Source organism: Protobothrops mucrosquamatus, unplaced genomic scaffold (genome assembly GCF_001527695.2).
Source record: "Protobothrops mucrosquamatus isolate PMUCROS unplaced genomic scaffold, P.Mucros_1.0 scaffold_65, whole genome shotgun sequence".
NCBI lineage: Eukaryota > Metazoa > Chordata > Lepidosauria > Squamata > Viperidae > Protobothrops > Protobothrops mucrosquamatus.
Genome location: NW_015386141.1, coordinates 246,325 through 262,552, shown reverse-complemented (window position 1 = coordinate 262,552; position 16,228 = coordinate 246,325). Strand labels below are relative to the sequence as shown.

The following is a 16,228-nucleotide window of genomic DNA, read 5'->3' as shown; positions in this document are numbered from 1 at the left end:
TAAGTTTAATTGGATATTCCATTTATGGCTATATTAAAATAAATGTTCTGTTTATTTGCAGATTACAGTTGTAAAATATAATTTTCCATTTTATTTTGGCTACAAAGTAAATACATCTATACCCAGACAAGCCAATTTTATTTTTTGAACGCCTTTCTCCTGAGACCATCAAAGATACTGAGTAGGAAATTATAGTAAAACAGAAACCCTTCTTGTGAAAGTAAAAAACTCCCTGTACTATGCAACATATCTAATGCAGCCACTTTGTATATAAATAGTAGCATATAAAGAGAACTAAGAAAGAAAGGGACAAGCATGCAGCAAAAGAGTATAGCACCATATCTCCCTTAATACTTGACATTAACATTAATTACAAGTACTCAGCAATGCAGACTCTGGCTTGGCCCCTATTTTCATATCTAACTAACTTTTTATTTTCAACAAAATAAAGCCTGAAGTTAATGTTCTTTCTTGATCACTATGAGAAATTTAAATGGCAGTTTTTTACCTTCCTTTTCCACATAAGAACTTAATTAAATTAGAAAAATGTGGCTTAATCCTTCTTATAAATAAGGATCTGACTAATCTAATAATAATAATACATTGCTCTGAGAACTCTTAAAAGAGCTTTGGGCTCAGCACATACTTTAAGCCAGGAAAGAATTGATACCTAACGTGAGAATAAAAAAGCAGTTTAAGAAAAGTAAAAGATTGATGAAACATAATAAAAACTCAGCTTTTTCTATTGCAGAACAGAACAAATCCTTGCTAGAATAAATTTCTCACTGACTATGTTGCTGTGTGCAACAGTTCTATAAACTAATTGGAATTACAAGATCTGGACTGCAAAAATCTGGATGAATGTTAGATATCAGCAAAGAATTCAAAGTTTTTTGTATCTCTCTACTTCTGTCTAGTGCAGTGGTTCTCAACCTTTTTAATGCCGCGACCCCCAACCGGTCGTAAGTCGAGGACTAAACCGGTCGTAAGTCGAGGACTAAACTGGTCATAAGTCGAGGACTACCCAACCGGTCGTAAGTCGAGGACTTTCCCTGCCCGGGAGCGCCGCGCATGCAAGCGGCAGAGACGGAGCAGGCCGACCACCAGCTGGCCCAGCTCAAGGGAGGTAAGGTACCCGCCGGAAAAGGGGAAAAAAATGGTGGACAGCCTTGCTTGGCGACCCCCGTGAAATGGTCGATTGACCCCAAATGGGGTCACGAACCATAGGTTGAGAACCGCTGGTCTAGTGGTTGTTCAGTTTTACAGCCTGGATCTGGTGGTTCAAATACTAATGGATACCAAAGAATCAAAGAACCAAAAATAAGGGAACAAGTTGCTGCAGCTGGAACTTCATCTGTTACAGGGTTTTTGTGTTTCTTGGACATCCCAGGGGATTGTAGTGGTTGAGTTACAAACTCTGTGCTGGAAAAATTCTAGTGCCCCCTTAGGTATGAAACCCAGCTGAGTAACTTTGGGTCAGTTACTCTCTCCCAGCCCAACCCATCTCACAGGATTGTTGTTGTATGGAAAATAGGAGGAGGAAGAGGTATTATTTATAAAAATAATAAAGGCAGGATAAAAAAACTGAAAATAAAATTGAATAGGACAAACATTAACGTATGGTGGAATCATAATATGGTAATTTAATATTCATGTTTTCAAATATAATTTATTTAATTATTTATTTATAAATATTTAATAAATACAGATAACGTACTGGAAAGAGAAATAAAGTTGAAAATGAGAATATGATGTTAAATTATATTTAAAAACCAGAATCTCTATTGAAAAATTCTGGATCTGCTATATGAGGGCCACAAGTGAGAAAAACGTTTTTCTCTAGTGAAGAGATTCTACTATATCTGATTAAAATCTGAGCATGTCTACTCTCCGTGTGAGAATCTAATCACTTTGGGGTCAAAGTTTAGATCACTCTAAATTTATTGTTTTAGAACTGAGCTTGTTTTATATATGTACATTTATCCAGTATTTTTTAATATTTTTTTTCTCTTTCTTCTTTAGTTTAGCTTAATTTATATATTGTTTACTTTTTATTCTTTAAAAATAACATATTAGTTATTTTTCTCCCTCTTTTGTTTATATGTTAAAGACAATTTAAAATATTAAAGGGAGGAAATGTGTCACCATTTGCCTAAATCAAGATTTCACATTTTAGGGGTGATATTTTAGAAGGATGCTTTCAATTTTCAACTGTGAACACTTAGCAAACACTTTTCTCCATTCAATGCATATTTGAGTAACTTGTAAAAACTGAATGATCTTGCATTGTTATGGATTTTGTTTCAAAAGGAATCCAAAAGGGTCTGAAAACCTGGTTCTGCCAATTGTTCTGTGGCTCCTCTGGAGGTATGTCATACTTGAGGTGGTTAATGGACTGAGATAACACTCCACCTACGCCCAGTGCCCATCTAGATCCCTTTCTTGCCATCTTTGTTAATTTTAATTAAATTTTAATGTTAATATTTATTATTTTAATGTTTTATCTTGCTGCTTTTACTTGATTGTAAGCTGCCCTAGGGTTGCCTCTTGGCAAGATGGGTGGCATATAAATTTAGTAAATAAATAAAACAAAAATAAAACATTTTTTTCCTTTTAAACATTGTGACAAAATCACAATAAGCAGTGGCATGTACTTAAATACAGTACCTCAGCACAACAGTTTCCATAATTTCTTCCAAAAGCAGAATCATCAATCAAATCTGGATTCACATACTGCATTAAGTCATATTGTGCTTTGTTTATTTTCATTTGGCCTGTGTGAATGAAATCTGGAGTTTCATTAATAAACCAGGAAAAAGGAAATTTACCCCGAAATCATGCTGTCATGGATTACAATACAGGTAGTTCTCGAATGTACTGTAATGGAGCCTGTTCATTCAATTCGTAACTCGAAAATTTGTGGGAGTGAATCTCGTACCTTGAATGAGATCACTCCCTGCTTTCACCCACGCATTAGCTAATCAAATGCATGGGTGAATGCGCAATTTGTTAAGTGCACATGAGGCATCTCAGGGTGGGGAAGGCCATGAGGGGGCCTAGTGATGGAACAGGCCCCAAGGCCTCCTCGACCCACTAAGATACCTCATGCTTCCCCCTCCCTTCCTACCACGCCGGACTCACTTACTTTGAAAAGATCCGTCTTCTCACTGCCGTAATTCCTGCTTTTGAGGGAGAATCAATGGAAGCTCCTGCATGCCATAATATCGCCAAAGTTCAGGCACCCATCTTCTTTTGCAGAGAATGGGTGCCTGAACTCTCGCGGTGTTTGTGGTGCCTGACTCCTGCTCCCCAACTCCACAGCCACACAGCTGCCACCTCCAGCCTCCGTTCAGGTGGCGGAGGCCTGGATGAGGCCTCCAACATGTAGAACAGACCTTTGGAGGCCCGCAGAAGCCTCCCCGGCCTCTGTTCTGGGCGGCAGTGGCCTGGACAAAGCCTCCAATGCCTGGAACGGACCTCCAGAGGCCCGTGGAACCCTCCCCCAGCCTCCGTTCTGGGCATTGGAGGCCTGCAAGATGCCTTCGACATGCGGAACGGACCTCCAGAGGCCCACAGAAACCTCCTCTGGCCTCCGTTCCAGGCAGCAGCGGCCTGGACAAGGCCTTCAATGCATGGAACGGACCTCCGGAAGCCCACAGAAGCCTCCCCTGGCCTCTGTTCCGGGCGGCAGCGCCTGGACAGGACCTCCAAGGCATGGAATGGACCTCTGGGGCCCACGGAAGCCTCCCCCAGCCTCTGTTCCAGGCATTGGAGGCCTGCAGGAGTGAGCCAGGGTGAATGTTGGGGTGAACGACTGCAGTGGTGCAGCAACATTCGTAATTTCGGGACTTGGTCATAAATGCCAGGGGACTCTTACACTCAGGGCTTTTTTTCTCATAGAACGCCCAGAACGGAGTTCCGGCACCTTTTTTGGATGGAACCTTGTAGGGTAGGCAAGGCGGGTTGTATGACGTGTGTGAGTTCCGGCACTGCTTACACTTATTGCATAACTTTGAATGTTTGCTAAGGGAACACACACACACACACACACACAACCCAGCAAAACTGCTGGTTTTTTGCCTTTAAAAGGGAAAAATCCTACTTTAATGCTGAAACAACTAAGAATGACTTTACTGTCTCAGCTATGGGTTCAAGATGAAAACAAGGCAATAATATGACATGGAAGAAAAACAGCTTTCCAAGTCATACTTTGGATTATACAATGGGAAAATGCCAAAGTGCTTTGTGACAGACAATTCTGGGAAAGAATTCATATGAATCCCAGTATAGGGTAGCCGCTGAGAAGAGAACAACTAATACTTTATTAGAACCGCAAATGTTTTATCTAAAACAGAAGCTGGGTTGCCCCTATTTGGTCAACAGGCACAGTCACCTAGGAATGTTCTGGTGATAATTATAAGCCAAAGGCTAAAACAAGCATGGTGAGCTTTTTGATGTGTCACTGTTTTTACCACATCACCTTTTCTCTTCTGGATTTGCTTTACACAGCTGCTCTGAGGCTCAGGGTGGCTGCTTGGGGTAAGGGCTTCTGGACATGTTATCCATCAGGATAGCTGGCAAAGCAAAAAAGTTGAGACTGGAAAGCTTCATGTAGAAATAAAGAAGCTCCAATATTGATGCACAGCTTACTCAGTCAGTTCATGAATTGGCACCACTTGCTTACTTTTATGCTATAACCCTGAAACTGGATACCTAAATATGTCAGGATGACTTTTGTGTAAACATTAGTATTGAAAAATAAATCAAAGTCTACTCTAAGGATTAAACTCAATAACCTCCAGAGTATACAGGCATCATGCCAGCTGGCATGACATCTGAACATTTTGCACAGAGACAGCAACTATGACAAGAGTGCAAAATAGAGTTCTCTCATTTCCTGCATACCATTTCAGAAATGTCTGCCAGCTATGAGTTTTTCTATATTTTCCAATAGTACCTATCTACAAACTGTCAAAAAAGTATAAAAAGGAGTTAAGAATAGAAAAACATTCTAAGAACAGCCAAAAAATGTTTGTTTTATGATGAAAGTTTGGTTGAATCAGTAAAGGATACAAGGGATGTAAGATTCTGAATGTAGGACAGATGATTATACGTATATGATTATACATATATAATCAATCATCATATGATACGTATATAATGTAGCATTAGCAAGAAATCTTAGAAAAAAGCAAGCATGGAAGAAATGAAAGAAGTGAAAGGAATTACAGAGAAAAGAAAATGAATGAAGAAAAATGTGATTCTTATATGGTCTACCAAAGAAGGTATGGTGAACTGAAGTTTCACAGAGTTGACAACCATGGAAAAGACCAAGAAACCAGAGAATAGACCAGGAACATCTTGGAACATCTTCAGATAAAGAAGAAGCCAAGATTACCCATATGTGCTCTGGTCAGCTGTTCCATTTGAGAAGACTGAAGCGATTTTCTAGGGGTTTGGATGCTGGGAGACTAAGGGATTGCTCACAAACATGGTACAGCCTTTTAAAAAGCACTAAGTTCACAAACCTTACTCTCTAGTCCAGTGTTTCTCAACCTTGACAATTTTAAGGCATGTGGACTTCAACTCCCAGAATTCCACAGCCAGCATTGCTGGCTGTGGAATTCTGGGAGTTGAAGTCCACATGCCTTAAAATTGTCAAGGGTGAGAAACACTGCAGTCTAGTCCCCTTTGAAAATTGCCTATTAACCATTTTAAAGTTATTAGAGATTTCCAAATGAAAAGTTTGAAAAGATTTTATTGGGAGAGTTTATCTTCAAATCTGAACAAAAGAAAAATAAGTATAAGCTTGAGAACCTAAACAATGTGAAATGAACAGTAAAAAACTAAATAAGGTTTTGATCTTAAAAATTTATAAATGGCCTAGGGTCCAGATATATTTGGAATATTGAAACTTTTACAATAAGATTTTGAAATTAATTTTAAAGAACAAATAGATTTCATAGGAAATAGTTCTGTTTCTGCTTTTGAAAGACATAAAAGGGACAAGTAATTTCAGGATTTAAAAACCGCATCTTAGAGGGGACTAAAGAATTTAGGCAGAGGAAAAAACCTACAAGGCTATAAAATGCAAAATAATATAACAAAGGAAAATACAAACAATAAACCAAATAACTAAATGTCCTGGACAATTTTTTTCCTACTGGATTTACAAAACAGGGTTGTCAGAGCCTTCAAGAACTCTGTGTTATAGGAGAAATAATAAATAAAGAGAAATCAAATCCTATGACAATATTTGAATGAGCTGATTTATTTAATCAAGATTAAAATAAGGTATGTTGTTACTTTTGTCAACTCCTTCTGGACTTTATGCTGACACAAGGACTGGATTTGTCTATAAATAAAGGATGGGATATAGAATAAAGAGATAAACCACAACATACCACACAGCCAACCACCAACCTTACCATACACAAAATGGGTATCAGAAATGATTCCAACCTCTAGGAATAGCAATAGTCCACAAACCCACAATCACACTCCTCCAGGAATTATCCAGAACCAAAGAAAAGATACAGAAGGATGAAAGAAACAATATAATCTACAAAAATGACTGTAACAATTGCAACCAATTCTACATAGGACAAACATTACGTCAATTAAAAAACAGATTCCATGAACACCAGTTGGCAGTCAAATGCCACAATCCCAAATCCTTAATCTGTACCCACACTGATACCAAATAGCACCAGTTCAATTGGAGCAACACACAAATCATCAGCCATACTACCACCCGCCATGCTCATGAGTTCATCGAAGCCTGGCACTCCGCAAGCAGTTCCATCAACAGACACATTGACCTACAACCAGCCTATGAACTCCTCAGAATCCAAATCAACCACACAGCTAACCAGAGACAGCACCGACCCTCAGCCAACCCACGCAAGCACCCCCAACCAGCACTTCACCTCCCAATGACCCTCACCTGATATAACCTCCCCACCACAAGACCCATCACAAGACTCCCATTGATGACTCACACCTGACTCATCTCAAGACCCATCATAAGACCCTCACTTGACACACCTACATCTGACCCATCACAAGACCTACTGAGCAACGAAGCCCTTATAAACAGAACACTGACACTGACATCACTTAAACCCCACTGAAGATGTTACCTAGCCTGGTAACGAAATGTTCGGAAACCAACCCACAACCTTGGAGAATGAACCTTCACCCTCAAGAGATAATTTTTTTGTAATCTTAGAGGAGAGTGTAGAGTCAGTAAATTAGTTTATACTTGTGAAGGTTACAAGTCATTTCTTATTCTGTTCTATTTATTATATTCTTTTTCTTCTTTTTTTCTTACACATTTTATTCTTTACATTCTCTTTTTTAGTTTATATTATAATCAAATTCCCAGTAAAATTATATATCAAAGAAAATATGATTCTTATACGAAACAATAGATAAATTAATCTCTCAACAAAATGAGGAAAAGTAGAAGTTCAGAAGAGGACATGGAAGAAGAAAAGAATTAAGAACACTGCAAAAACATGTGAAGTAGCCTTAATAGGACATACTAATTGGATGCTTGATGGAATGATAAAATGAAACAGTCTATGAATAACAAAATGTATATAAAAAATTAAAAAGAAACCAGAAAATATTGCATAATGTGTGTCTATATATGTAAATGCAAATCAATATATTCCAATAAACAAACAACAATCAGGATTTAAAGAGGCAGAGGAAACAGACAACATTGATGGAAATAAATGTTTTGAAATGAGTAAAAAGTGCTAAATCAAAAGCCTCCAGAAGAATGAATGAAATTAAAAACAGTGACATTATTTGTGATGAAATTAAGTTGAATGATTGCCTTGTGTCAAATAATGTAATTGAAATTAATTTTATAAATATCAGTGACCAAGAAAAAAGATGTAAAGAAGTAATAAAACTGAAAGAATGCTAAAAAAAATGGTCTAATTAGAAAATGCTAACTATGCCAGTTGTTTCCGATAGTTGATAATTGCCTGATAATTAGAAGAGAGAACTAGCAAGAATGAATGCAAAAAAGTAGTGAAAATGTACAAAAGATATCGTCGATAAGGTAAATTTGCAAAGTGCACTGTGTTTTTATGAAGGGCAAGAAAGTATCATCACATTTTGCTCTTTAGCAAGTATTTGAGAAGTATACGAATAGGAGAAAGTGAATTTATTGTATGCTTGTTTATTCAGAAAATGAATATGATAAATTATGGAATATTCTTTGAGAGTTGTACTATATAGTACTATGTACTATATGGAGTTGTAGTTTACCTAGTGGATGCAATAAAAATAATACATAATGAGATAAATGTTAAGCAAATAGTTGAAAATGAAACCATTCAAATATAACTTCCTGAATTTGGTTTGGAGAAAAACAGTATTCTAAATATTTTAATTTTTCAAAAGATTCTTGTTTGTCATGTTACTTTGGAAAATGTAAGAAACAAGAAGATTTGTGGATATTGTTAATGTCTGATACTGAAGAAAGTCCCATTAATGTATTTTTAACTTCTCTAATAAAGTTATAGTAATATTCAAAGCTATGGGGAAAAATGAAAACATTAACTAGAACGCTTAGTAAATTATTTAAATTATCACCCCTCTTGCAGCTAAGCTTCATATACATATTATTGATGCTAGCAGTCCTTATATAGTAATCTCATTAATTATATCAACAATACATATGACTTTCTTGGCTGCCTCTTTAAAAAAGATGTCTTTTCAAGCAAAAGGGACAGCTGCAATATGTATTTTCACAGCAGTGGTTATAGGTTGAAACTATATATTCATCTGTCAATTTGGTGATAATGTTAATAACATTTGGATTCTTCCATGACTCCATCTGGGAGATGTTTATTTTCTAATTCTTTGGATCTGTGCTAGTAGCCTTCTTGCATGCCTTACCCATCCATTTCCATACCCCTTCCTTCTAAATAAAAATAGCTTTTACTCTGTATAGTAAGATTAGGACTGTCATCTCTTTCATTTTTAAAAAAAGCATGAACACAATATTCTCTGTACCAAAATATTGTTACACAGAAATTCCATTTACATAAATTAAGAAATAGTACAATAGGGCTACTCATAAACATGAAGCTGGTGAGAAGGATAACCCATTTTATCCATTTTTTAAAAGCAACACTTTCCCTCTCCACTATGGAAAATATCCTTGGACAGAATCTCTGGAACTATAAAAGCAGTAGAAATATTAAACACTTCCCCCCAACATAATCTATATATTTCTTAGGAAAAAGTTAACAAAAATACTTATTTCATTCCAAAATAATTTAATTGTCTCCATTACTATATAGCAGTGGTTCTCAACCTGTGGGTCGGGACCCCATTTGGGGTCGATCGACCATTTCACGGGGGTCGCCAAGCAAGGCTGTCCGCCATTTTTTTTGTCCGCCATTTTTCCCCCTTTTCCGGCGGGTGCCTTACCTCCCTTGGGCTGGGCCAGCTGGTGGTCGGCCTGCTCCGTCTCTGCCGCTTGCCAGCTATGCCTCGGCCGGCGCAGGGGGCAGAACCACGCATGCGTGGCGCTCCCGGGCAGGGAAAGTCCTCGACTTACGACAAATTGGGTAGTCCTCGACTTACGACTGGTTTAGTCCTCGACTTACGACCGGTTTAGTCCTCGACTTACGACCGGTTTAGTCCTCGACTTACGACCGGTTGGGGTCGCGGCATTAAAAAGGCTGAGAACCACTGCTATATAGGGAGTGGAAATGCTACTAAGGTAATGCCAATATCAAAGACATGCAAAATGAGTTTATTTTAACTATTTAATTATAAGGAAGCATTTGCTTATCCATGCAATGCATATGAATGAAATGGAAAGCTCAAAGGGAGGGACTAACATTTCAGAAAGAGGAAGACTATTTCCTTTCCCAACACAGATAAGTATTCCAAGTAATGTTTCAAGCTGTGCAATTTATCTATTTTGAAGCAGTAGCCTCATTTTAGAAAAAGAGTTGTTTTGCCTAAAGCCATAGATCAGGCAAATATTTATGCAAATAAACAAGTTATTATTTTTCTTTTTATTAAACAGAGATAGTTTTATCTACTGAATAGATTCTTTTCGATTATCAAGCTTTTGTTCCATTTGCAGTTAACTGTGAAGCAAATGCTAGCCTAATATCTTAGTCCAAGCTTTCCTCCAAAATCTCAAATTTCTCCAATTTAGGCTTATTCCACATTAGTATTTAAACTATCAATTACTTAAGCTGTACAAGAAAAAATAGATAATATTATATTATTTTATTCTTTTTATTTTTGTAGAATAACAAAAAAGGTTATTCAGAGGCAGTGACCTGTCTACATCTACAAAGATCAGAGAATCAAGAAGCAACAGTTTTCCCTGTGCCATTCTACAGAAATGAAAATTGGATTTTGGAGAACCAGAACAGAAAGAGCATTGACACTCTGGAACTTTGTTGTTGGAGAAGACTCCTAATAATACTGTGGACAGGCAAGGAAACAAAGAAATGGATAATTGAACAGATCACCCCAGAGTTCTTGAGGCACAAATGACTAGACTCAAATTATCATACTTTGGGCACATTATGCAAAAATGTAGCTCTCTGGAGAAGGCTCATGTGCAGGAAAGATGGAAGAGAAGAGAGGAGAAGAGAGGAGAGGAGAGGAGAAAAGAAGAGTATGACCAGCAGTAAGATGGCAATAAGTGGCCTATTGGATAATATGTGACAGATTTTTCCTTAAAAAAAATCTATCTGGTGCCGTGGTGGCGAACCTATGGCACGCGTGCCACAGGTGGCACACAGAGCCCTCTCTGTGGGCACACGTGCCGTCGCCCCAGGTCTAGGCCTTCAGCTGGGTTTTATAAAACCTTTTCGCTTTAGGACTCCACCGCCGTGTGCAAGAAAAAAAAAGGTTCAATCAATCAATTTCAACTTCTCGTGGGGGAAAAAAAAGATTTCGCAAAGTTGGAATTGATTGATTGAACTTTTTAGTCCCACCCAGTCTGCCATTACCACCGCAGCCACATCCACCCAATGGACCACGCCCAGCCGGCACCCGACAATAAATAAGTGGGTTTTGGGTTGCAGTTTGGGCACTCAATCTCTAAAAGGTTCGCCATCACTGATCTGGTCACTAAAGTTAATAGCATGTAATCAATTAATAAAGCAATACTTATTGAAGAACATGTATTCTACGAATGTTCTTTTAAAATCTCTGTGCAATATCCAGTAATAAGCAAGAGTTCCCTTTTATTCACACAAGAGGATTTTCACTTTGGGGATCTGCATGCCCCAAACCACATCAGAGGGAGAGGACCCATTAAAGCAAATCTACAGGGCCAGGGAACATGAAATATAGGCACTTGGCAACAGAACAAAACTTTTGTTGTGTCAGCCCTTCAAGGTAGTCTGGACAGGAAATCAGAATCATGAGTACTAATACTATCTTTAGTGTAGGGACTTCACTTTTTGAGATACTCTCCCATCCTTCCTTTGGACTCAGATTTCTCTTATCAGATCAGTGCGAAGGCGTTGGCTCTTCCTTTAGTCTCCATGGTTGTTTTCTCAGCCCATTATAGGTTCTTACTACTTTTATGTAATGATTACATTATCTATTTGTTTTTAATTTATTTTCAATATTTAAATTTCATCTCAATTCTAGCAGATTCTGGGTGGATAACAACATAAAGCATACAATACAGAGAACCAAGAATAAATAAAACGTGATATAACAAGCTCCAGAAGCAACTTAAAGCCAAAGCACTCCAAGAAGCATACTCAAACAATATGGTTTTAATTAGCATGCATATAATAAGCAGGATTCTGGCTGGTCCTGTATTCTTAGTCAGATATTTCAGTGTTTGAAATTGTCATACACTGTGAGCTGAAGACAGGGATGGGCAACTGTTTTCAGTGGATACTTCTAAGGAATGGGATATTTCAACAATTTTACAACATTTCTTCCATATACCTATGATGTTTCCTTCATCTTATGGCCAGCCCGGGGGTAAGACAGCTTTAAGTTGTCCTGAGCTGTTATGGTGTTGAAGTAACATCCTCTTATTTCATCACTGTCCAAGGACAACTTCAGGCTGTATCAAATTTGTTACTCTATGTCATCCCACACCCTGAAGGGAAGTCAGACAACTGCACTGACATGAAACAGAAGCAGGAGAGGGATTGGTACTGTGGAAAGCAAATTTCATGCCCATTTGATTTTCTGCTAATTCAAGGATAGGTCAATAGCATTTCAACTGAGCAGGAGGGAAATGCTCACAGGCTAACATATTTGGAGAACACCAGCTTGCATTTTTACTACTGGTTTTAGGAATGTTTATTTCACTGCTGTCTCATGGTAAAATCACTGCACATAATGCTCTGTGAGAAACAGCATATGGCTGCAAAAATCACTGTCAGTGACTGGGTAGAGGGAATGGCATTTCTGGATTCCTCATCTTTACTTTCAATAAGCCCTAACATTTTCCAAGTATTTATTATGACAACATCATTAGGAAAGGCAGGTTTAAGCTCTTCTTCATCCCATTTTCTTATCTAAAATATTCCCAGAGGCTCATGTTTGCAAAAACAAATTAGCCCACAAAAATGGCACTGGAAGTTAAACCCCCCTGCCTCACCCAAGATGCCACTGGTCTGATCAAATCTGAATTAAGATAGCACATCTCAATCACACAAATCACATCTATTCTGGCTGGCCCTGCATTCCATGAGTACCAGTCAGATATTTCAGTGTCTGAAATTGTCATACACTGTCAGCTGAAGCAGGAATGGGCAACTGTTGTCAGCGGAAAGCCGTACTGGACCTTATGTTTCCAAAGAAAAGTGGGGCTACTGAAAAATGAGCTTGGCACCGGACAAAAAAATAATAAAAATAAATAAAATTAAATAATTAAAATGTAATTAATTACATTTATTTTATACATTTTCTCTCTGCCCCATTACAATTCAAGTAGGTTGCAACTTCTGAAAGCGTTAAGAACCACAAATCATGTTTCTCTGATTAAAGACCTCTACAAAATGCTTGAAGAATGCAGATTCCTAGCCAGACACAGAGATTCAGGGGGCGAGGAGGGAGTGAAACTCAGGACTTAAAATTTTCAGGATACTTTGACCACTTCAGCACGTGCAGGGCGCTGAAATCGAAATCTTAAAAGGCGAGGAAATAAGCTCTCCAGAGGCTCTCCGATTAATTTTTTAGCTCTTTTGCACCAGGCGAGCAAAGTGCGTGCCTGTAACGTCCGAAATGCACAGAGCTAGGAAGCAACAACAGAGGCGCAATGCAGACGGCCCAGGATCCCGCGCAGCCGCTCGCCCGTAAAGCCGAACTGAAACCCGACTCACGAAGCACTCCATGCCGAATTGAGCCGCTTGTGGACGCGTGACAGGCGGCAACCCCGGCAACCCGGAGGCCACAGGGCAGAACCGAAGGCAGGCAGGTCGGTCCCAGAAGGAAGCACGCTCGATATCGAGACTAAGGCAGCCCCGGCGGGCGAGGTTGACCTGAATTAAACGAAACGAGAGGAATGTGGGAAGTTGTTCACCCGGCAGCCTCGCAAGGCGAAGGGAACGGGAGCTGCGACAGACTAGGCAGCGGAGGGAAGCGCGGTTACCCCGGTCTTGAAGCGAGGGTGCCGCTCCGGGTCGGAGTAACTTCTGTCCACAGCTAGGGCGGTATCGCTGCCAGGCATGGTGGCCCCCCGCTTTCTTTCCCCGCGCAGAGGAATCCTTCCGACCCAGAGCCTTCGCGCTCAGCGGCAAAGTGGCTCGGCTCAGCTGCTTCTGGCCCGCCTATCCCCGCCTCTTGGGCGGGCAGGAAAGAGAGCTGCTGGAGCGCTGCGCACCGGCGGGAGACTCCCCCCAGCGGCTCTCCGGGCCGCCAGGAACGCCTTGTGCCTTCGCCGGTCTTCGGCGCCTTCCTGAAAAGCAGCCGGCCAGGGGAAGCATCCGCGCGAGAGGGCCGAGAGCCAGCTCCGGCGCGGGCTGCCCAAAGGCGGCTGGCCCGGAATAGCGAAGCAGCAGCCGCCGCGGCTAGAGCCGAGCTCCCTGTTTCGCTCCACAGAAACGCTGCCGCTCGCTTTCCTTCTCCCCCCCCCCCTCGCCTTTTCCGGAGTAATTACCGCCAGGAAAGGGGTTTGGCGTCGCTGACTTGAACGCCAAGGTCCCGAGCACATAACAGGAAATCGCCCTCTTCTTATCGAGGATGCCAGGAGGAACGAGGAGCCGCCAGAGCTCCCCTTCGGCTGAAACGGAAACTCCGTTACTTCACCAACGTCGGGAGAAGAAGAAGACGCTTCGGCTGGCTCCTGCTCGCTTTGTAATCTTGTTGAAAAGTGAAGAAAATTGAGGGGAGACGTCGTTGCAGAACTGGGGGAAAATGAAAAATGGAAAGGCAACAGTGCATGTCACCGTTGAGAGTGGGGGCACCCAGTCAACCCATCTCCCACCCCCCCCAAGTCCTGGAGGAATGGGGACGTTCAGTAAATGGTTTTCCCTCCCGGCCTCTGAGTTTAGCCGTTGCCCCTGCCTCTTTTCCGAACGATAATACATTTTCTCTCACTCCGTGCTGGTTTTCTTGCAGACTAGTCATCAGCATCATGAGATTTCTTTTTATTATTTCTGAAAATCTCGTTTCCTGAGCCTTCAGATACCACATATGGAGTATGAATTACTGTAGGGCAGTGTTTCTCAACCTTGGCCATTTTAAGATGTGTGGACTTCAACTCCCAAAATTCCCCAGCCAACATGGCTGGCTAGGGAATTCTGGGAGTTGAAGTCCACATATCGTAAAATGGCCAAGGTTGAGAAACACTGCTGTAGGAGAAACGAAATACTGTAGGCCAGGGGTAGGCAACCTTGGCTCTTTTATGACTCGTGGACTTCAATTCCCAGAATTCCTGAGCCAGCTGGGAATTGAAGTCCACGAGTCACAAAAGAGCCAAGGTTGCCTACCCCTGCTGTAGGCCAACACAGTGTGGACACATTGTTCATGTTTACTCATCCTTAACAACGGGGTACCAACTACTTATTGAGCTCATTGAGATCAAGATTGCTCACTAAGTTCATTTCAGAACTTGAAAATTGTTGAAAGATGCATGAAATTAAACTGAAGGCTGCATGTGGTCGCTGAAGGCTCTCCACTCATGAACTATGGGACCTGATCTTTACTCCAGGACAGAACTTTAAGGTAGGAACAACTACTCTTACAGAAGTCTGTAAAAAGCAATCATACACTTGGCAAGTATTCACCCTGTGAACCAAGAACTACTGATATTTCTAATAAGTATAGCTCAAGAATAAAGTAACTTTCCTGTCCTTTCAGTTCCTTCTAGCTAATCCATGATTTGGGAGTCTCTTAAGAAATATTTAAATATCTCATGATACCATCAGCGTGCACATTACTACCCCCAACAGTAAGGATGCAACTATAAAAATCAAGAAATTCACGCCTTCTCTAATAAAGAAAGGCTGAACATTTCTAAGGCAGGGAATGAAGTGCTAATGGAAACATGATACAGATGTAGAAAAATATCTGTTGTGAAAAAAATGTTGAGATACTGGCTTTTTCTTTCATAATACCAAAACTTCATGTTACGCAAACGTTTAGCAGGAAATTCAGGGCAAACAAAATGTATATTTCCTAAGAAGATAACCCCAGAAAAATCAGTTGGATTTAAGGCCATATTGTGTAGTGGTTAAGGCACCAGTGTAGAAACCAGGAGACTGTGAATTCTAGTCCCACTTTAGTCAGGAAGCCAACTAAGTGCCTCTTAGCCAGTCACTCTCAGCATCTACATGGAGGGAAGCATGCAGTGGGGTACCTCAAGGTTCTGTTTTGCAACAAGTGTTCTTCAACATCTTTGTAAATTATCTAGATGGAGAATAGAAGGGGACTGCATCAAAATTGCAGACAAGTTGGGGGGAAATTGCTAACACTTTGGAAGACAGACTCAAGATTCAGAAGGATCTTGACAGACTTGCACACAGGAGCCTATCCATTAAGTGAGAAAAGTAAGATACTGCACTTATGTAGGAAAAAACAAATGCATAAATATAGAATAGATGATAACCAGCTCAACACTGGACCACCACTTAAGTATAAGCTGGCCATGGCCTGTGCTGGAGCTGCCAAAAAAGTCAACGCAGTCCTAGGCTGCATCAACAGAGGGATAGCATCAAGATCACAAGAACTGATAGTACCACTTTATACTGCACTAGTG

General features: G+C 40.3%; 1 protein-coding gene across 2 annotated transcripts in view; it reads right to left on the bottom strand.

The window, feature by feature from the left end:
• TMCC3 (transmembrane and coiled-coil domain family 3) overlaps nucleotides 1-16,228 on the bottom strand; it is a 106,463-nt gene that overhangs the window by 23,840 nt on the left and 66,395 nt on the right. Inside the window, exon 1 of one of the 2 annotated variants that reach the window (XM_015812792.1) lies at nucleotides 13,622-13,699. The exons of the other annotated variant lie outside the window; for it this stretch is intronic. Coding sequence (XP_015668278.1) covers nucleotides 13,622-13,699 — 78 coding nt within the window. Of the gene's footprint in view, nucleotides 1-13,621; nucleotides 13,700-16,228 lie in introns of those variants that run through there. 2 annotated transcript variants of the gene reach the window in all.